This window comes from Odontesthes bonariensis, chromosome 17 (assembly GCF_027942865.1).
Source record: "Odontesthes bonariensis isolate fOdoBon6 chromosome 17, fOdoBon6.hap1, whole genome shotgun sequence".
Lineage (NCBI taxonomy): Eukaryota > Metazoa > Chordata > Actinopteri > Atheriniformes > Atherinopsidae > Odontesthes > Odontesthes bonariensis.
Window position 1 is genome coordinate 26,367,834 of NC_134522.1, and position 22,996 is coordinate 26,390,829.

At 40.3% G+C, this 22,996-nt stretch overlaps 1 protein-coding gene across 2 annotated transcripts; it reads right to left on the reverse strand.

Annotated features, from left to right (window-relative positions):
* Positions 1-250: 250 nt before the first annotated feature.
* On the reverse strand, positions 251-22,378 carry dnaaf9 (dynein axonemal assembly factor 9). Of its 2 annotated transcripts, none has more exons than XM_075447481.1 (37): positions 22,210-22,378; positions 21,545-21,624; positions 20,742-20,867; positions 20,129-20,253; positions 19,604-19,700; positions 19,308-19,414; positions 19,125-19,202; positions 18,725-18,826; positions 18,067-18,122; positions 17,821-17,956; positions 17,306-17,387; positions 17,065-17,101; positions 16,873-16,957; positions 16,715-16,791; positions 16,565-16,609; positions 16,354-16,399; positions 16,144-16,255; positions 15,879-15,949; positions 15,709-15,756; positions 15,517-15,607; positions 15,298-15,401; positions 15,003-15,146; positions 13,652-13,737; positions 13,395-13,496; positions 12,875-12,992; positions 12,638-12,726; positions 12,435-12,554; positions 12,076-12,201; positions 10,559-10,596; positions 8,480-8,612; positions 8,124-8,210; positions 7,347-7,453; positions 6,956-7,030; positions 6,027-6,199; positions 5,810-5,875; positions 5,289-5,382; positions 251-5,056 (listed from the first exon to the last, which is right to left on the reverse strand). In XM_075447481.1, exons 1-37 carry the CDS (start codon positions 22,263-22,265, stop codon positions 4,950-4,952), a joined length of 3,426 nt encoding a protein of 1,141 aa, XP_075303596.1. In that variant the 5' UTR covers positions 22,266-22,378; the 3' UTR covers positions 251-4,949. The 2 variants fall into 2 exon arrangements, with proteins under 2 accessions (XP_075303596.1, XP_075303595.1); XM_075447480.1 differs by having other exon boundaries at positions 15,517-15,637.
* Positions 22,379-22,996: the final 618 nt, after the last annotated feature.

Sequence of the window (22,996 nt, forward strand, 5' to 3'; positions counted from 1 at the left end):
TACAGCCAAAGTTCCCGCTGATAAAGGAGAGCTCTCTGCTTTTAGAGGGCGCAGATACCAGATTTCAAAGCAGAGAGGATTCATGTTCTCTCACCAGGCGGCAAATCCACTACTACGCTGAACTGCTGGGAGCGTCAGCGCTGACATCTGAGAGCCAAACAAACAGTCCAAGGACAACAACAGCCTGTAGACCTTCAGATTCCTATCAAATCTCTACACGCTGCTTTAAATAATTAAAGGACAATCGATCAGCCATATAAATATTTTATTCATTATGTGGTGCAATAAATACAACAGTTAGTTTATAAAAGCATCAGTCACAGGAAAAAAACAGAAGTTACAGTAGTTTTGTGCAAATGCGAGTTGGTTTTTCTCTCTTTTTACGCGATCAACCCCCAAAACAAAATGTGGAAGTCAGCTTGGCACTTTCGAAGTGACATTTTGCTTTTCATCACAAGATACTTTGGATTTTCTTTTCCTTTTTAACTTCAGGCAGCCTGCAGATAGTGGAGAAGAAATAAGCCCTTTTTTTTCTTTTTCATTACATAGATCTAATTCTGCCACCATGACATCAAACGCCTGCCAACTTGAATCATAACTGTTCCTTGACATGAATTACAGCATCTTTTTTTTTGTACACGGTTATGTGGCCAGTTAGTATGTGGCTACAGATAGAAGATATTAACCGCAATTTCACCTCCATCCACTTCGCCAAGACTTGAGTTTGAAAGGGCAACTATGTAATCTCAGGTACGTTAATAATAATTACACCTGAGCAAAGTCTTCTCGCCGTCTGTGAGGACTGTGGGGGAGAAGAGTCTGTGATTCCCTTTTAACCTTGATAGGACAGAATAGCCTAAACACTTAGCATCAACGGTCCCCTGAGGCTACTGAAATATTTGGTCAGTTAAAAATCCATTTTCCAGCTACCTTCTTCCAATAAGCACAAAAATACCATAAAAATGTCCACTTCTTTAAGAAGTGCGCCAAACTCTTGGTCTTTTTGAATATTAAAGCCAATCTTCAAAATTAGAAAAAAAAAAAAAAAAAAAAACTCACCCGCTGCTTCATCAAACTGCAGCACAAGAACATCACAATCTCCCTGTTCACAAAGAACCAATTAAACACCAAACTTTGTTTTTGTCCTATAACTTCAGCTACAAAACAGCTAGCTTCAACATACAGGATGAAAACACCAGAGTGCTCAGTCTGTCAGAGGGCCGTGTGGCAGTCACACTCAGAGGCTTGTGGAGGGCTCCGTTAGGGGCCCCATGTACAATAAGTAAGGGTCACCCAACTTTAGTCCCACACTCAATTCTTCTTTTGAAGGGTGTACATACACTTTAAAAAAAAAAAAAAAAAAAGTCACATTTAGTGATTCTAGATTGACCAAAAAGCGCAAGATAGAAAAAAAAAGTATTACTTTGGAAAATCAAATGCACTTCTTCTGTTGCTAGGCTAGTTAATAAAAATAGACCACCAAGTTTAAGCATTAGAGTGGCTTTAGTCTAGCTATTCCACCCAGCCCCTTTCCCCAATATCTCTTTGCTTAGTTTTTAAGAGCACCTGAATTATCCAGAGCCTGCCAACAGCCTCTCTCTGTGTGACCTCGCCTACTTTACCCTCTGGCTTTGTAAAAAAAAGACAACACATCGCTTTAAAGAACGACTCCATGGATTCCTTTCACCAACACTGTTGAAGGACGGATCGTCGCCTGACAACACCTCCTTCCCTATCAAAGGGAGAGGGATGGAGCTCTGAATACAGCTTTAAACTCTTCTTTTCTTTTCTTAGCTGTAGCCAAGGCACTGCTGGATCAGAGAAAGCTAACGTCTCAGGACCGATCAGATTTCTCAGTTTGTTTCGGGTTTTTTTTCCTGCAAAAAGAAATTGCATCTGCTTTTGCTTTTAGAAGCTTGTGCGAAAGGAAACGTTTTGTTTGCATCGCAACTGCTGAATTCACAGTCTTACAAAAATATCATTTGTCGCTTTGAGGTAATTCAAATTCTTAGCAGATATGTAAAATAAAGGTATTTTTTTCTCTTTGCTGTACCAGTTTGGTGAAAGGCATTTTTTTTTTGTCAGGATATACGTGGTATCATATTCACACGACACCTCAACACATGCAATATAGTGTAGTCAGACTTGTGGTAGTACTTGTGTATAGGTGGTTCTATATATTTGTTAGTGGTAATTAGATTGAAATATCACAGACATGTTACATAACCCTCATCTCTTTAAAGACTAGCTTTTAATCTCTTGGCCAATTAGGGTATCAGATTCTCTGCTTTTTTTGACCTGTAACCGGGTTCAAAGATCTGGCGCCATCAGTCTCCCATTTAACTGCCTCCTAACTTTTTCAGTGTCAGTCAACGTACGTCTCTACAGTATTACATAACCACGGGAACCATAACAACTGTTGCTCCAAACAGACTGCTTTGAGCGTGCATCTTTGAAACGTTGAAATGAGGAACCAGCCTAAATAAGAGTTTAAGGACCAAAGGATTAAGTTATACATTATCCAGCTCCATTTCTAAAAAGCACCGTAATCGGTTTGAATTTCGAGGTAATGCTTTCTTCTTCTTTTTTTTTTTTGAAAGGCACCAGGCCCTTGACCCGTTATGCACGCTTCGAGCACTTTGAGCGAAGCGCAGAATGCCAGCTGTGAGAGGCTGAGCGTTTAGCGGCTCGTTTGCTTCTGCGGCTTTATCCTTAAAGAGCAATCTGAGGGTTCTGTAAGGAGCATTTATGAAAAACACACGGCACAATTGCACTTTCGTCTTACAAAAGAAAATTGGTGAAGAGATCATGAAATGTGTCACTTCAAGTGATTTCATCATCTCCATGTGAACACCTCTTCTGCTGGTGACGTGCAAGATGCCGGGGTAATATTCTAGGCATACGACAATGTTATGTTAGGTGTTATTTTAGATTATGTAGGATTTGTCTAAAAGACAGCAGCACAACTGGGAAAAAAAATGGTATGGCTTGCACAGATCAAAGTAGACTCTACTGGGAGAAGGGATGGGGCCAGCAGTGTTAGGCTGAGTTTAGACGCAGTATCGTAAGAATATGTAAACAAAGTCTTGCCAAACATGTCTTCAGTTAAAAGTTTTTCCCGGTAAGGGTAGAGTTTGTGGCAGAGTTTCACATAAAATATATCATACGATTGCAGCAGCAGCGGCAGAACAAGCCCACTTATGTGCACCTGTATCATCCTTTATCCACCACGCCAGAGAGGTTACGTGGATGGTGGAGTTCATCTGTTTGCAGTATTGTAGACATGTTTGCATAAAAAGATTACCAGGGGAGGGAGATGTGAGCCAGCCTTGGTGGAGGCGTACAGTCTCAGACTGCTCTTGTTTGCATCTAATTACTCAAGACAAACCTAACCCGCTGGACGGAGACATTGTTCATGCTCCTTGTTACACTGCTAACCCCATTGTGAATGAAAGCCATCATATTTCCACATACAACAGCAGGGTCCCTACACATTTAAATTCTTTGTAAATTCAAGCATTTACTCTGAAGCGCTTCCCCGATTATAAATCAGTATCTGTCATAAAGTGTGTCTTACACCATATAAAATACGCAGCTGCACAAATGGCAGCTCAGGTTTTTTTTCCAGAGAAATCATTGACTGATAATCAATTACAATTTCTGACACACAGGAACTCCAAAACCTGTGTAGGAACCCTGAAAAGAGGAAGACATGCATATAACATCAGTGGGACACGCAATCATAGAGCAAATAGTAGCAAAACACAGAGTCTTACTCTTTGTGACATCACTTCACCGATAAGCCTTTTACTAATTGGCTTAACTCATGTGTACTCAAAACTAACCCCACGATAACCTGAATTAATGTTTTCATTTTTCCCTTGTCCTGCCCAAATGTTATGACACAAAACACTAGATAACAGGAATGTTCACACACATCCAACAGAAATGGTACAATGAGTGATCCACACCAGGCTGCAGGGAGACTAAGCCTTACTCTCCGTATCTACATCACTGTTAACTTGTAGCACCGTAATGAACTCGGTATTTCAATGTGGTTTTGACAGCTTCGCCCTCTACGACACTTTGCTGCTGGGACGGAATTATTTTTAGAATATCAAACTATTAGAATCACTTCAGAGTCTCCAAATAAAGCACCGGGGGGGCTTGTAGCTACGTGATAAACGGCATCATTCGTCTGCCACCAACAGTGTCCAATGTTTACAGCTCTATGGCCAAGCAAACCCTCTGCTGCAGTGGGGCTTGCAAACAAGCTAACAGGTGGAGCATGGATTGGGTGACAGCAGAGGAGGAGCAAATCTTGAGAAACCCCACCAGGGAGCCGTCCGGCATCACACGGCCACCCATGCCTATCCAGAAATAGCGGCATTCATTTGTCAACTGTGATAAACAGAATTGCACAAGCTTGTGGGAGTGTGTGATTGGAAACCTCCTTCAATTGTCAGTGTCATAGCTTGCAGACTTAGTGTGTAACAACATTAACGATGAGGTCCTATGTTGCGTAATCTTCTCCCTTGACATGTCTTAATTTGAATTAGCAAAAGCGACCACATCAATTTGCCACTTTCGTTTGAAAACCATGACGTCCAACTCACAGTGCTAACACCACAGCTCGTATTGTTGTGGGCAGTAAAGCAGGCAGCAATGGCATGACGTAACTGGCTTCTGTTATGCAAGGCCACTGTTCAAAAGCTCGCCTCAGCTTATCCTTTTCATGCCATCAAATCTGAAACAAAGTGACACTGTAAACAAATAGATGGAATGAACCTTTAGCAGCAGACTCTTCAGAAGATGCAAATGGTGGGATTCCTCATTGCCCATTATAGTGGAGTGCTCAGTGCATAACTCCCCCGTGCCCTCCCCTTCCTCCCGCTGTGGTCCTTTTATGATTTTAATAAGACAGATGGAGGGAATATACATAGATTCAATCATGGGTCAAACAGGTCAGGCTGTCCCTGGGCCTCCAGCTGGTGGTTGAAATGCTCAATCTCTTTGTTGGCCTCAGCAATATATTCTTTGATAAACTCATCCATGTCTGCAGTATCAACAATGTAAAGAAAAGAGAAATGAATTGTAAATTAAATGCAGATAAGGACACATAGAGAGTCCTGATTATTATTTTTTTTCTTCAATCTTCTGGCTGCAAAAGTCAATCCCTAACTTTGCTCACACTTGTATTGAAGATATTTGCTTTCGCCAAAGCCTGCGTGGCAGATTGAGTTTGACTGGGATTCAACCATGAAAAAAAACCGGGAGGAAAAGGATACTGGGATGGAACTTTCTCTTCTCTCCAAAGATGTCGATGTATTGATAGCCATTGTAGAAGTAACCTGGTGGCAGTAGGTCCAAATGCCTCGTCACCTGAAGAAGAACATCATGTTCGGTCAAAGATAAATACATTAAACCACAGACGGAAGACAAGCCGGGGCAAGTGTTCAAAAGTGAGTAGGTCCATGGATTTTAGTTACATCATCGTATGTGATATAATCTCATTTCATGTAAATAAATAAAACTATGAAACCAATTCATGACATAATTATACATGTGAACACACATGTGTGCAAAGAGGCGGGAGCACCTGTGCCTTCACTCTATGGAAAAACGATTGTACTGTCAACGTTTTCTTGCCTCTTCACACATATTACTTGGTTTATATATTTAATGAATTATCATTCATTTCATTATAAATAATGACCATGAACTGCTTTATGCAAGTCTAACGATGTCTGGTGCAGTGGAGCACAGCTCCCTTCAGCACCGAGCTTGTTAGCAGTCAATGGACACTCACATGTATGCTCTTGATTTCTTGAGGTGACAGGCTATTTTTAGTCTTCTTTGTTTTCTTCGACTGCCTCTGTAAACATCAGAGAAGAAAAAAAACAACAGCTTTGTGGTTATACAACTCTTTACTTCCCCATGCCAGGCTAAAACAGCATGATGTAAGCTCAACACAAGTTTCAGTGAGAACTTCTATCAAAGGCAGAGCTGCTTTTGAAATTGCCAACCTGCTTGGCACAAAGCCTTAGCCAGTCCTTCAGTTCGTCCTCAGTGAGGCCGATGCCGTCAAAGACCAGGAAGCAGGGAGCGTCCGCCTCTTTGGGGTCAGCGCTCCCGTCTGGGACAATGCTAAGGCTGCCGCTCACTGCATTGTAGCACACCTCCATCGCCTGGTCTGAGTCTGGAGGTTTCAGACATGACTGGGTTCACATTCAAGTCTCAACATTACGTTCACACCTTGTGTAGCACCTGCTCCAGCAGCTATTTACGGTGCCAGCATGCGGTCGAAGTGTTAATGCTTTCACATTCATAGAGTCCTTCTGATCCCAAAATGGTTCACACGACTTGTGATAAATCATGTCAAATGTCAGAATTTATTGAATGCAAAAAAAAAAACATAATAAAAAAAACATAATAAAGCAAAAAAAGTGATGTAAATTAAGCTATCCTACAGACAGAGATACATATTAAGGGAGTTACACATAACATCATACAGCTGCCACACTCATTTCATCCTGCATGGACCAAACTCTCGGCAGAATCCGCACACTTTCCGACCCTTCTCACAGGCACCTGCACGCTCTCCTCATGCAATGACTCCACACAGGCCTTCACACAGTAATGCGAGTGAGAAACTATGTGAAGGAAACCAAACCAGTGATCTATGAGCTGAATTCTAAACACCAGACAACGACCGGGCAACTTGCCTACCGTCAGGAGCTTCTTGCCCTCTTTGAGAGCAACCTTGTCTCTTAATAATTCCCAAAAGTGGGAAGTGAAAATATTTACAGAGGAGAGAAGTCACATTTGTTAAATAATGCGTCATCAGCAAGTTCTCTGGAATTCAAAATGCAATCTGAAATTTTCAAAGGTTAGCAAAGGTGGCAATGCATTTTATAAAATAAAATAAAAATAGATGAAAATGTTTCATTCCTACCGGAAAATCGGACTCTTCCCCAAACGTTATAAACATTTCCTCTGAAGGGACTTGGCCTCAGTGATGACTTGATTGCTAAAGAACAATTCAGAAAGTTTACCGTCAGAAAAATCTTAGCCAGCAACATTAATCCCATAAATGAACATTTTCCTGAAAAGCACAGCACGAGGAAAGTCGCTATAAGCGCATCCTTTGGGAAAGCAAATTATTTTACAGCCAAGGCTGATAATTACTTTGAGACCTCAGCTGTCTCCATATTTGGAAGTAAAGACAGCTTATGTAATAAGAAAATCCTACCAGCTCATATCTGGAACTTGTGTCACATGTAAGAATTGAAAAAAAAAAAAAAAAACAGAGGGGGAGGGGTGGGGGTGCTTTCTTTCCATCTCACCTTTACAGCGGCTGACAAATAAAGGCCTCTCTAGGGGCCGGCTGAAAGCAACACGTTGCTGAGTGAGGACCAGAGTCCCAGAACCAGAAAAGAAGCGGTCTTTGCACCTAGAACACAGAACGTGAGCACATTGCACGAATAGTGAGAGTGTTAGGTCACATGTTATCTTTGGATGGAAAGCTGTTCACTCCACCAGCTGCTCAAAAGAAAGAGGTTGGAGTTTATGGAGAAAACTGTGGGAGTGGCTGACACATTTTTAAATACACACATTCATTGCACTCTCTCATTAGCAGAAGCAAAAAGTTTCCCGTCTCCTGAAGAAAATCTTTGAGACAGACTGCACCCAAATCACTGCCTGTGGACGAGTACACTAAAAAGATAAAGGTACAAGCCCCAGCCAGATAGCCTGTGTGTGATCTGAGGGGAGGATTTAGCAGAGGTTCATATTAGGCTGACCATTGAGGCATGAAGGCTGATTGGACCAGGTCCAAATGAAAAGACACCCCCTATGTGTACATGGCAACTGCAACTCCAACAGCTTGTTACTGTGCAGCCAGCAGACAACTGGTGAGAGAACACGAGATGCCCTGAGGGCCTTAACAGCAATCAGCGGCCGATACCCCCACCACTCCAGATGAGTGGCAATTAAAGCAGAGGGAGGCAGGACCGAGGAAAACAGAAGCAGGGATAAATCTGTCGAACAGAAGCAGGGATAAATCTGTCGATGAGCAGCCAAAATGTTGAGCGTGGAGACAGGGGGACACATGAGTGTCTTACCATCCAGGGTAGAGGACATAACGCGCTCTCAGCATCTGTGGCTCACTGAAGCCGCTCTCAGACAGTATGAGGCTGAAATCTTCATTTCTGATCAAGGAAAAAAAAAAACATCAAACAACGCAGTTAACTATTCACTGGTCTACTGAAACATTTTAGGCTGAAATGCAATTTCTAATGACTAATATTAGCAGGTGAGTACTAGGAGATTTTCACTATATATTACTGTGTGAAGTAGGTAGTGCTTTGACCCGACAAATTTAAATATAGACCAACAAAGTTGAAGAGAAGGGAAATATTTTAGGAAACAATAAAAGCAGCCAAACGACAGCATTGATCATGATTCTGTGGGCGCCTACCTGGTGACAGCTCCTCTCTCTGCCTGTATGAAGGCAGCTGTGGGGTTGGCAGAGCGTACCAACTGCTGAACATGCTGCATGAGAGGGTGCTTCTCTGCTGTCATCCCAGTGAACACCACTGTACTCACAATACCTGACACATACAACATGGCACAAAGAGAATGTGAATTCCAGGAGAAAAAGGATCCCTTTCTTGAAAACACAAAGCCATGCCTGTCTTGCCACTGCTTATTTAACACTAGGTTTGATTCACCAGCATTACTGCAATGTCATGTTCTGACCTAGAAGCTGAACTGACATTTTGATTCCTTCCAACGGCTGAAGTGATATAAAATGGATCAAAAGCAATTCCGTAAAAGAGGAAATTATGGAGATTGTTGTTTTTTTTTTTAAAGCCCATCTCAGCACCACACTCCCTCCCAGCTGACTGAATCAAGATTTTTCTGGATCAAGTCACAGGGATGGTGGTGACAAGGAAGTAAACCCAAATAAAATATATGAAAAATATACGTCCTCAGAAAAAAAGCTCTTAAACACGCTGTCATGTGTGAGAACACAGGTTGCAGAACCTACTTTGTGTTCGACCTATTAATGTTTACATTTGAGTGTCTAAAATATTAAAACAAAACTAAATTAATAGAATGAAATGAAATGTCCCTTTAAAACAATACTAATATGTCCCATAAATTATAACAACCACAAAACAAAATAAATGGAAATAGAACAGATAAATGAAAAACCACTGTAGCACCCCCATCAGCAGTGGCACTGAGTAGTGCTCATTCATTAACTAAAGAGTTTACATGAACAAACAAAGCAAATCTGAAGTGAAATGATGAAAAAACTCCAAAAAACCCCAGAAATGTAAATAAAACAAGTTTCCATGGACTGATATGAAGTTATTAAACTAGGCTGCTGGGGCGGTCTGTGGCGTAGTGGGTACAGCAGACGCTCCATGTACAGAGGCTACAGTCCTCGTGCAGCTGGCCCCGGTTCGAATCCCGCATCGGACGGCCCTTTGCTGCGTGTTATTTCCCTCTCTCTGCCCCTTGCTTCCTGTCTCTATTCACTGTCCTATATAATAAAGGCATAAAAAGCCCCCAAAAAAATATTGGGAAAAAAAAAAAAAAAAAAACTAGGCTGCTTAGTGTTGCCAGAGGGTGTCAATACAGGCCAGATTGCTCATAGCTTTTTTTTTGTGTAACAGAAGTTATTCTAACCAGAAACAAAAGGTCTTCTCCTAAACGCGTTCCCTGGCCTCGACGTGGAAAACATCATGAGGTTAGAGAAAGGTGGTCGGAGAAAGTTGTTAAAGACCTAAGCCCTGCAATGAAAATCCGACCACACTTACAATAAACCGAGGGTCTCTGGCACTGAAACCACAGATTTAAATATTCTACAACAAGGGCTTTAGATTCTTCTTTCAATGCAATCGTATCACGCTGTGACATCACATGTATCACAGCAGTAGCACTAGTATAATAATAAACCTTTTTATCCGTTTGTTTCCGTTCCAACTTTTCTTGTTGAATTTCAAAATTGGCAACAGCTAGTAACCACTCAAAAAAGTTGGGACAGTTCCATGGTTACCACCGCGTGGCATCTCCTCCTCCTTTAACAGCAGTACGTAAACATCTGGAAACTGAGGAGCCCAGCTGATGGACTTATGGGAGAGGAATATTGTCCCGTTCAGGTCTGATCTAGGATTCTAGCTGCTCAACATCTGTTCATTTTTACTTCTGAGAGACTCTGCCTCTCTCGGGTCATGTTACTGACCTGTTGCCAATTAACTTAATTAGTTTTGCAACTTGCTCCTCCAGCTGCATTTTTTTTATTACCACTTTCTTTTCCAGCCCCTTGTTGCCCAGAGAGGACGATGTCCCCAACTTTACTTAGATGGGTTAAAGTAATGAAATACGAGATAAGCTAATACTTTTATTGAAATAGTGAAAATGTATTACTTTTATGTGCTACTTTCACGTTTATGTTTAATACGGGTACAGAAAAAATGGATGGCTGGATGGACATATATTTCTGTTGAGAAGTAAATGGTGGAACAGAGCATCACACAGAACTAACCTTGGCTGCACTGCTCCAACAGCTTCGGCAAAGCAAACCTGAAGTGAGAGACCAGAGAGAGAAGAACTGAAATTAAATCTACAATCCATAAGGGAATCAGGTGAAGAATGACAGCATCAGGGAAATGCAAATGCAGTTTGTCTGAAATGGTCACCGCTGAATCACGATTCAGTTGAAAGGTTCAAGTTCCCAATTTAAGACATGCAAAAGGTGCATTAGAATTTCTTCAGTTAACAGTCCTCATATTTAAGCCATGTCTTGCTCCATAATTCCAACATTAACAGAGCTGTATTCATAAGTAAGGCACGCATGGCAAAGCTGTGCAGCAATAAAAAAAGCTAATTCCATGTCATTGCCCTCTGCTGGAAGGCTGCTTATCCATTATGTGACATTGTTTTATAGCATGACATCATGACCGTGAGTGGCAACTGACCAGTGTACAAGCTTTCTGTAATCCAATTCATATGATTTACTGTTATAATTTCCTGACTTATATCAATCAGTGTTGCACATTGCCTTCTGGATAACAATTCGGAGCCAAGTTTCCCCCTGCAGCTCTTCGGTACTCCGCAGACAGGGATCAGTAATTTGAAAGGCATTTATCTTTCCTGTCCTGATGTAATGAACTGTCCACATCTATCACAAAGAATAGCTCATGACTGACTGATGAGCTTCACTGGGGAGGGTGCGTTGGTTACACATGTGGATCTGGGAGATTAAAGAGCTATGCTGAAGGGGTGACAGGCAGGTCAGGCCTAAGCTGGTCTAACCTCACTCAATTAGCACCATAGCAGTGGTCCACAGACCTCTACATAATCTATGGCAACAAACAGTGAGATGAGGCTCACTGAAGAGGTGTCACATGGAAAATTCAGTGCTTTCCACTGTAGTATCAAGTAGGTCTCTATTTTGGATGTTTTCCAGATTCATTGGTTCACTTTTGGCACTCATTAAAACTACAATGCAGAATCAAAATACTTTTCAAATTTCTGCTGAAGACAAAGGCAGCAGTTCTCAGGGCATTCTGTAAAAAAAGCAGCTGAAATAGACTTATCTGTATGTACGTATTGGTGGCCAGCCGGCTTGGCTGTGCAATGAAAAACAGCCTATTAACTGGAGTGGTATGTCATATTGTGTGGAGCAGCTCAGTCGTCTACAACAGTGAGAAGCTCTGAAAGCTACATCTAAAGCCTGCAACAAAAGTAGAGTGCGATTAAATGTAGGGCTGATCCTCTCTTGAAAAAAAAAAAGAAAAAAAAGAACCAAGCCTTGAGTTTTAATAGCTTAAAGTGTCATGTAACCTCATCCCGGAAACCTCAGGAGCTTCAACAGTTTTCACAGCCCCGTCAGTAATCCTATGTTCTGTCCATATGTCACTTGATAAAACAGCTGACCTAAAACATTTAACACTGGTTTGCTTTAGCTTTCCTGCTCTACATTTGCACAACGGGACAAAACAAATACTAAACATACGAGTACACTGTACAAGTAGCAGAGTTGAGATCCTGAAATCTTACCAATGCTCCATACAGCAGGCAAGGGGGTTCACACAAGCTGTGACAGCACCTATGGTGAAGCATGCTTGGACAACAGGGTCAGGATGGAAGAGCACGGCCTGAACCACATCCAGAACATCTGTGTATCTGCAAGTAGGGACATTCAAGTACGGTAAATCATATTTGTATTTCTTAAATTTCATTCCCCTCAACATAAATACTCAAAACGGCATAGATTCTGTGACATTTACTAGTATGATGTTAATATCATTAAAGCCACTTAATATCCGATGATTACTTTTACACTTTGAGAAAAAAAACATTAAGTCATCTCTGCTCTGCTGTGTAAGTCCTTATTTCTGATCAGCATGTTTTCTTACCCAGGTGTGAGAAGCAACAGGCGGGGTTTGCCTCTTGTGTGTCTCTGGCTCTCGAGGAAGCCGGACAAATACTGCTGGAGGTGTGAGGCTGAGAAGCTGTCAGACTCGTACACCACCCACCTATGTGTGTAATGGTTTAGACATTTTAGCCTTTGTTTGTGTCGTATCGATCATGCTTCTGTATTTATGGTGAATTATCCTACCTTCCAAATTCCTTGTTCAGTTGAACTAGAAAGTTGCAAAGTCTCTTTTTGTGGCTCCCTGGCAGCCCAGTGATGATGGTGAGGACAACCTTTGAACAGATTAAACATATATTTACTGTATCATCTTTACCATTATTAAATTCGGATTGCAGAGGGGAAAGCAACCAGAGAAATTATTTACAGTGTCTATATTTTTCCAAAGCGATGATTCATTGCACCTTACGTCAACATGCTCACCTTGTCTCCCTGACCGGGAGCTGGATTCCTCAGCTCTGCAGAGGGGAAGAGCACCTCCAGGTGGTCATACAGAATGGGCTCCTGACTGATGCTGCTCAGGGCAAAGTGCTGAAGAAACCTGATAAAGCCCAGAACACGGCAACAATAAGCATGAACTGGGGCGCCTTTATAAAAGTCTTTTGAGGCTAATGATTTATGTGTTTGGTAATGGAAAGAAACTGCTCGTACAGAACTGGATTTAAGAAATTTTGTGAATGCGAGTTATTTACTGAACAAAATGTAGCACCAGGGTGGGTTAGTGGGATAAAAGCACATCGTTTTGCATCCCTTACAAATTAGACATGTACTGAAAACCTGTGCAAAGGACCGTGGTTGTGGAACTGAGGTGTGACAAGTATGAAGAAAGCAAAAAGCTGCCAGAATGAGCTGCGTTATTCCTGCATGCTGCCTTTGTCTTTGAAATATTAAGGGAGAAAGTGTATACAATGCAAAAGCGGTCTAGGGCTCCGTTTGTACTAACATTTCCTGCTCTGGCAGCTGGGAGTATGAAGTCTTTAGACTGCCTTTGCGTTTGGCCACTGGCGGCTCTTGACTGTCGTGTAGCTTTTGGAGTCTGTTGTGCCTTAAAGAAAAAAAAAAAAAAAAAAGTTGTTAGAATTTATGTCTTTAAAGATTTAATGAACGAACGTTACAAAATGTATCTAATTTTTTTTTAAATTATACTCATGCAGTCATACGTGGCAGGTACAATAATTAAAGCAAAAGAGACTTCTGTACATGTTTCTCTGGTTCGAGGACAGGTGCTCTTGGTCCAAAAACCGCAGAGTGAGTCCAGATTCAGCGTTTTTCCACACTGACAAAACCTGAAACAAGACGTGAGAAGGTTGATACAAGTAGAGCTGTATCTTGAATGAGACGAGAACAAAGAAGTGGGCCACAGCACATTTTTGTGTACAACTATAACAAATGTGCAATTAAACCATCAAAAATCTGGGCAATTGATCCATTTGGTTGATTTCTGAAGTGACAATCCTACAACAAGGACATGTTTAAAATGTGATTTTCTTAACTTCCACTTTGGTGGCAGGAATGCGAGGCATGATGCTTAAATCAAACTTTTCTTGAATCCCTTCAATTTGCCATATGATCCTCCCCTGCTCAGCCCAAACTGGCCCATCAACCATACACTCTTTTTCCGAGTACACACTCGGGCTCGGCTGTTATGAACTGAATTCCAATTTTCCGAGAAAATTTTGGTTTCCAACAATTACGAAAACCCGAGATAAATCAAAGAAAGCAGTGGATTCTGTTTGCAGTGATGCTCTTTTTTTTTTGTCTTGAGTTATGAATTCACTACATCTCTTTCTATTTTAGTAACATGCTTTCAACCCTCCCTAAATCCTAAACTCACTGCCTGCCAAGTTGTGTTGTGTTTAGCTCAACCTCTTTGGTCAGAGGACCAAAGAGGAGACTTTGGTCAAACAAGAGTACGAAATTAGTTTGGGGTTTTCCCCCCTTTAATAAATAGTTAAATAAGGTTTCTACAGTCACCAAGTGATGAAGTTAAATGATCATGACCGCTACACTGCACTGACCTGGCCAGACAGTAAGGTGCACGCCTGAGTATTGTGTCTCAGAATACAACATCCTCCTTTTCTGTTACCATCAATCAAAAATAATTCACTATCAAATAAAGAACTTTGTTCAAATGTAACATTCTTCCTTCAGCAACACAGATCAACGCTGGGCTTCAGTCAGAGTTTTAGTGACGCTAACAGGAAATATCAGAGAAAATCTGTAACTGTAGTATATGCAAAGGTTTAAGTAAGTAGAAACTGAGAATCTTCATCAACATAAGCAAGTAGTTTGTTATCTCCCTTTTTGATAGATACAGTATCACAACATATGTGCTTTAGCTCTGTGTCACTGATTCATGCTAAACTACATACTTGTAGTTTAGTATTACTCTTTATTCTGTTTCATTCGATGTCCCTTATCATGTCTGTTTGCTGCAGTAGTATTTGAAAAACAATTTACAGAATATGTAAAGTATCCTTTGGAGTTTTGCATACAAATCAAAATGTACACATGTATCGTTCACCCTGAGGTCCCTGGCTTGAAGTCTTACCTTGGAATAGAAAGCCCTGTGGCTCTTAGATCTGGGCTGAAGAGCGAAGACCAGACACTGATCAGAGCTGTGCAGAGCGAACGGGAGGTGTGGGAGCAGGCTGGCCTCATACTCCACAAACAGAGAAGCCACACCGCTGGAGTCCTGGTAAACGAATACACACAGATCAAACACAAAGAGATACCAGGTATTCAAGAAAATATGCATACTTAATACATGCATATGTATGTGATCCACAATAAACCACGACATGTATTTACAGCTGAAACTTAATGAAAATATGAAACATGCATACCGGATCATAGAAGTTGATATTTCTGATGTGATCCTTGGACAGCGTAATGCACCCATATTGAGAATGGATGAAGAGGAATCCCTCAGAGAAGAAAATGATTTTCCCTATAACCAAAGTTTCAGTTATCAAAAATGTAAACAGAATAATTGCGATTTGGAACTAAAAATGGCCAAAGTAAAAGTCAAGATTGCGGAATGACTCCCAACTTTTGCAACACACCTTCCTCAGGTGAGGAGAGCTGGCTGCTGGAGAACACATATGCTGCATCTGCGATGGTGACAACAGTTCCCAGGTAACCGCCGTCCTCTTTCTGTGTAAGAGACATGTTGTGGGTGTCGAGCTGCACACACACACACACATACTGAACACAGGCCAACAAACGTCTCCAGTATGTGTGGTTTCTGAACTTACCTTAGCGAGATGTTGGGCTTGCTCAGACTGCTTGACATCAGATTCCATCTAATGTAAGCACCAAACGACAAAAAAATATATATATTTCCAAGAACAAAAACAACAGCGAAACACAACTCATTATCAGTTCTTTGGACGACGAGGGGATGCATTTTCAGCACCATACACACCAGCCAGCAGGCATAGCGAGGCACATTTGCAGTCAGGATGGTGTAGCAGCTGTCTGAGGACACAGTGCCATCTACAGACGCAAGATCAGCAGAATCAGAGAAGGAGCAACACAAAAAAATGAATAACACATACAAAAACTGATGAAGGAAACAAGCTATTTTTAGAACAGCCATCTGTTGTTTTGGGTTTTTTCATAGCGCTTATTATGTAAATCAAATTTCCTTTGTAGATTAAATCAGTAATCTATTCTGATCAATATTGTACCTTTCTGTTGAATGTTGATGCTGGACTCCAGGAAGGATTCAGAGAAAACCACAGAGCCAAGGTCCCCCCTGTTCCACTGCAGGTCTGGGATGTCATGGACAATCAGAGAAGCCTTAAAGAAAGTCAAATTAGTCCAAGAGTGCCGCGAACGCAAGCCATTTCATTGTGACCCTTTGATCAAGCAAAGAAAAATATGCTTATCTGACTTACTGTTTTTACTAGGTAACGACTGTCATCATCAGTCAGAGGAATCAACCTAAAAATAAATAAATAATTGGTACAGGCTAGATCCAAAGTTGCATATGTACAATATTATGAAAGCATCAATTTAAAACATATTCCACATAAAGAGATTCTGAAGGAGCTGCTTGAGAAAATATAATTATGTGCAACTGACTTGTAAGAAACTGTTAACACCTACATTCCTTGCTTATTCACTGCTTGAATGCTGAATTCACATTTGGACCTGCGGAAGGCAAACAATTAAAACAATTATCAAATACTAAGCTTTGATTTAACATAGTCTCATGCTTCATACCATTGTGGAAAAAAAGTGTAAATTGGTCTCTACCTGAGGGGACTCCTGTAATGGCTTAAATTCACAGAGTCCAATGCCATCAGAAAGGTGTTCTCAGCCACATCCTGAGCCTAAAGAAATATTTCTGAATGACCAACTGGTTGCGCTACAACATGGTGTAAAATCGGCGCTCTTTTTTTTTTTTTTCATACCTTGGCGGCACTAGAGGTGCAGGAAAAGCATTTGATTCCAGAAAGAACTCCCTGAACGGCAGCCGAGTACATCTGTGACAAAACGCTGAAAAAACAAAACTAAATTCTTTTTTTGTCACCCTTCTGAAAAGTTCAGCCATAAGAGCAACTGAGAGATTATTACACATTATAACAAACAATTTCATCACTTACAAAACTTCTGTTTTCTTTTGCTCTGTCATTTGATTTCCTGTTGAAGAAATACAGTTTTTAAACAAAGATCACGCTTGAAAGACACTATAAAACAAGGGCCCTCTCTTACAACACTGAACTTTTTTAAGCCCTCATTGGACTCTTCATCTACTGCAACTCTATACAAAGCTACATTTCACAATCTGATAAATTGTAAAGTATGAAATGAATCAATACGGGGTAATAACTCGCAATAACTCACCAAAATACGGGGTGTGGGTAGTCCCAAAGAAAAAGGTCCGAGAGCAGGCCAAAGGTCCTTTGGGAGACACACACTGTAGAATCTAAAAAGGGAGAGTTTGGTTTTGTTTGTAAAAATACCAAAAACAGCACGCTGCAGCTCTAATAATAACTGAGAGATATGATGTTATATCATCAACTACATCGTGTCTATAAGAACACACAGTCCTGTTTCTTGCCACAGGACATTCACAAAGATTTCTTAGAAATCTGTCCAGCACACAGCACACTAATTATTTCACCAGATGGTGCTGCAGACAGCTTTTTTCTCTTTTTTTTTTTTACTTGAGTAACGTGAATCCTGGATAAAACTGATAATGCTGTTTGAAATACTGGAATTTTGACAGTGGCTGGTCTTTGCTCTGCCACTTTGGTAACTTTGCTAGGTGCCCCTCCCACACGGTTCCGCCTCGTTTCACCACCGCAGAGTGTTGACATGCAGCTATTCTCCTATGCTGAGCAGCTGCTGCTTCTCACCATGTGTTTGGCATCAGAACCTTGAAGCCCTGTGTTGCGGACCTGATGACTCTCCGAGGGAAAGTTGAACGAATAGCTGTCCAAATCCTCTAAAGAGGAATGTTTCCCAAACAGCATGAAGGGCTGACGACTTTTGCTAAAATGAAGAAATACAGATTAATTGACAATGCATTTTTTTCGCTTGTTATATTTTACATCTGTTAGACAGTAATTGTGGCATTTAGACACATTCTAATATACATATACCTTTTATTTGTGATGTTGCTTGAAATCAGTCCATGAGTGTAGTAAATACGGAATGCCTGCAGATTGATGAGAATACACATTACGTTCAACCAAGTACTTCTAGTAAGAGACACAGTAACTGTCTGAAAATACTCATTGCTGTAAACGGTAATTGAACCGGGTTGATGGTTCATTCTTCTCTCCGGTACTACACACTTTCTCTGTGTGCATGTCCATATTCATTTGTCAGGAAGTGGAAATTAACAGCAACACTCTCCAAAGATGGCGCTTTAAAGCTGGCATATTACACTTCACTTATCATAAAAGAACAGCTGCAGAAAGCAGAAGGCTTGGTACAAATTTGTAGGAAATATACAATCCTAACATGTGTGTTACTCATACTATATTGCAGTTTCACTGTTGATTTGAATCAATCTTTTTTTTTTTTTTAAATGATGACCTAAAAAGATAAATCTAGAAAACATAAGACATGGTGCTTGAATTGGTGACAGAGAAAGTCATGTTATGCAGTCAGAATTCTATTTGTGTAAAGAATGAATGAGTTAAATATCTAAGTATCAACGCCCCAGCCCCTTACTTAAAGAACGTATTGCGATAGATATCATGTGTCACTGAGACATTGCTGCCTTTTTGCAGTAATAATTGTCTTTAAGCACACCTCTCCTGCCTGCGCCTCTGACAGCTCCAAGATAGACAGATGACTCTCCAGGTCCATGCTGGAGAAGAAGCTGCTCCACTGCTTCTCAAAGCTTGACAAGTCCTAAGCAGCACATGGGTTACAGTGTCAATCTTAATAACACATATTCTGATATCAAATATGACTTTTGCTCAGCCAAAACACAGTATGTTGTGATGATCTATAAATGAACACAACAGATGATAATTGAAATCGAACAGATATCTGAGGCAATCAACAAAAAAGTACTTTTAGATTTTGGATCTTCAATGAAAAATATATGTTCTTAATTTCATTTGACTAGTTTGTGTTGACTAAAAAGTATCAAAAAAGTTCCTGTCGAAGCTGGGAAAGCTGATTAAACAATCAAACTTAATTTTACCTCTTTCAGTAGGTTATCCAGAGACACCGGGTCCAGTCTGTTGTAAACCTGCCACAGCTTCTCACTCATGTCCATTAACTGCAAAAGGAGAAAACATATACAACCAAACAGAACAAGAAGCACTGAACCACTTAACCATTACCAGTCGTGGGTGGTTAATAGTGTTTTTGGTGTTGAATGTACCTTGTATTTCATGGTAAAAAAACTTCCTCCTCCAATGCCTTCCAGGGCGAATGCTTGAATTAGGGGCCACTTTTCCACCATAAACATATCAAACTTCTGGATGTGTCCTAAAATTAAAACCGTTGATGTATAATATCTGTGCTGTTCATGTAACTATGCAGTAACATTTTGTAAAGTAGGTCAGTGAACCGCATTACAGCTGAAATCAGATGTAATGTTCTTTTGCCAGGTTATGCTCATCTCTTAAACACATGTATAGTGCATGAATCTGGATAATAAAATGTGAAGGTATGTACCCTGGGAACTGTAAGGTACTCCAATACGATGGCAGTCCTGCACCATAGAAACAAAACTGGAAATTTTGAATTCCTCTGCTGCCTCTTCTTCTTCATACTGTAAAAAGAAGTGGGACAATTGCATCAACTTAAAGACTTAAAGTCTAAAGGGTAAGAATCAGTTTTACAAAACCTATGGCAAAAGGGTCAAATTCAGAATTTTACACAATGAAAAAAAAAATATCTGGCAATCTTTAATTTAACTTGTGAGTTTTTGCACCAGTGTGAGTCAACATCCCTGAAGAAGCAGCATCCTGTGTGCACAAACTGAACTTAAAGTACAATTAGATGCAATGTCATTGAAGAAAACTAATGTGCCACTTCCATTCTGCAGCCAAAGCACTGAAACAAGAGCAAATTCCACTCGGCCATATATGTATTTTACCTAAATGCTCCTGATACGGTTCGCATACCTGGCTTAAGCATGCAGGAAGTATAAAACAATCTAAAGATAGGTATGTGGGTGAAGATGTGGGTTTGTTTTACCTCTGCCTCTGTCATGCAGTAAAGATGCAGGTTCCTCCAGTGTGACACGTAGGGCAACAGGTAAGTGTAGTTCAGTGGGTTGCAGTACAGATGAACACACTCCGCCTTTATCAGCAGGATCACATCTGTTCAGCAGACAAGCAATGTGTTAAGAGTTGATTCAAAACAAAAGCAAAAAAAAAAGTCTTAAAAAAATACTAAGATCCAGTGTTGTGCGTGAACGAGTTCAAAAGAACGCGTTCATTGAACACGCTCATTTTTTCGTGAACATTGAACTGAACGCAACACGTTTTTTAATAAAGAACTTGAACGTGAATTAGTTCACATTATGTGTCATGAACGGCAGACATCACTGTAAATGAACGTTGGAATTTGTTTTCCATTGAAAACTGAGTGACATCTGTTTTCTCTTTTGAAACGCAACGAGAGAAAGTTCCTCCTATTTATTTAAATATCTCACGAAAAAAGTAAAATGAACTGAACTTTGAACTAGTTCAGAATTAAAATTGTGAACTTTGAACGTGAACTGTTCACTTTGAGCATGTATGAACTGAACTTGAACTAGTTCAAAAAAGCTGTGAACTGGCACAACACTGCTAAGATCAAAACCCACCGTCGAGCATTTCTTCAGGAAATTCCTCAAGGGCATGATCCAAGTTCACTTGACTTCGTCCATAGAGTCCATAGAACAAGTATTTTGCCAGCTCAGCGCATCCTTCATTATATCTGCTGTCAATTCCTAAAAAAAAATAAAATACCCACATTAGTGGGTGTCAGTTTGGCTGTCGGTTAATCCATACTTTTTATGAAGAGACATGAGACTTTGGTAGGTTTTCAGGCACCAATGTAAGCGTTTATTTCCACCACTTTTGAGATAACGCCATCACATTACTGAGCACAAGAGCTTTTCTACCCTCCTGCTGGAGCTCATCAACTGGAACAGCCGATTGAGATGGTACTGGACTACCAAAAAAAAAAAAAAAAAAATATTTACATATACACACATTCCTGTAAATAACAACAAAACAAAGTGGACAGTACTAAAAACGTGTTAGTTAAAATTTCTGAATACAAATTCAAGTTATCTCTTTTACACAGGCAGGATGGCCATTCCCCCCTTTGCAAATACCATAACACTTCACCTTGTTCGCACATGTCAATGAAGAGAGAGAAATCGACATATTTGTGCACTCATTGAGTTAAACTGCTCTCTGCCAGTCACTCATCCACATATCTGTATCAACACTTTCCCAGTGAAGGTTAGACTTCACTACAGTTGGCTTTGAAAGGGCAACTTAAATGGTTAGATTTAATATATGTTTTGAAGAGTAGTTTGCTGTGTAAACTGCCAGTGCAGTGAACTAGGTCAGATATACAAGTGAACTGTAAATATTATAAAGGTTGAACTTAACATACCTAGAGTGCACAAGATGCCATCAGGAGTGGCGGTGACCCCCTCATGGACCAGAGCCTGAACTTGACGCAGGCGACTGCAACTGAAAAAGAAAAGATATCTATATTTTGTTATGGTTATTAATTTACAACTTGGGAGAGAAAACCTTTTGGTTAGATTTGTCTCATTGGAATATCCAAAAACGTTGGTCAGACATACTAATCCAGCATTTCTCTACATAAACATTGTACATTTGCTTCATATAAAGGTACCAAATTATATGTGTAAGTTTAATTATAGTATTTTCAAAAATATTATCATCATTATTATCACCATTATTAGAAATATTTATGCATAATTAGCCTTACTTTATAACTTTTGAGTTTGAATTAATACCTCACAAATCTACGTTGAAGTATACTTAATAAAAATGAATTTAATTTCAGGGAATATCCAGGTTGGCTGTTAAAACAATTAGAATAATACGCTTTTCCACCAGCTATCTTCACCTGCCGTTGGGTGCACACCTTGGAAACATTAGCAGTTTTGTTTCTTGTACCGTTAACGTAAATAATACCAGATATTCGAACGTCGCCGAACTGATAGCAGTTGGAGCTAACACTAGCTAGGCTAGCTTGGCAGCTGCAGTGAGGCGTTTTCCGTAAACACAACACGATATAAACATTACCTGACGGCTGGGTTTACTCCAGAGAATTTCCCGTTAACCCTCCTTACACCGGCCATTGCTGTGGTTGTCACAGTACACACAAAAACAAACGACGTTTCTAGTATTAATCTTTTCAGGCCGAGTAACTACATTTTCTTCTCCATCACCCTGGAGAATGTCTACACACGATAGCATAGCAACGGGGCGAACCATTCCATAAATAGAGGTGTACACAGCAGTTTAGCGAGACTGCAGCATTATGTTTTTATGTAAAATGCTGGTCATTGTCGAGGCGGACACCTTGCTTGGTGCTGTGTAAATTCATTTGTTTTCATGGACCATAAATACTCATTACGACAGACAAATATATCCTTCTTAAACAAAAGATTTCCCCCATTTCATCATGGAATATCATCTTATTATGGGCCATTTAGACAGCTACAGGCAGCAGCGCGCAGCCGCAGATGATGGTGCAATCCCTCAGCAATACAAACACACAGTTGACATCAGTCGTTGTTGATGAAAAATAATTAATTTGCTTTTCTATAAAAATGTTAAAGAAAACTTTCTAGACCTGTCCTGAAACTTATTATTTAGCGATTTTCTGTCAATAAGGCATAGGGATCTAAAACGAATTTAGAAATTGATGTTATGATGATGTTTATTATTATTAATAATAATAATAATGATAATATTGACATTGGGATAATAATATCATTGGGAGTTCCTGTATGAAATTGGCATCTTTTCATCTTTTTAGCTGCATTTCTACTGCAGGATCCTCTTACACGAGTCCTTTAGGGAGTTC

Coding starts and splice junctions, on each gene's coding strand:
- dnaaf9 (XM_075447480.1), bottom strand. CDS start 22,265: ATGGCCGGTGTAAGGAGGGTTAACGGGAAATTCTCTGGAGTAAACCCA. Junction 18,123..18,724: donor CAGAGGCGCAGGCAGGAGAG/GTGTGCTTAAAG, acceptor ATCAATCTGCAG/GCATTCCGTATTTACTACAC. Junction 13,738..15,002: donor ACAGGGCTTTCTATTCCAAG/GTAAGACTTCAA, acceptor GTCTTGTTTCAG/GTTTTGTCAGTGTGGAAAAA.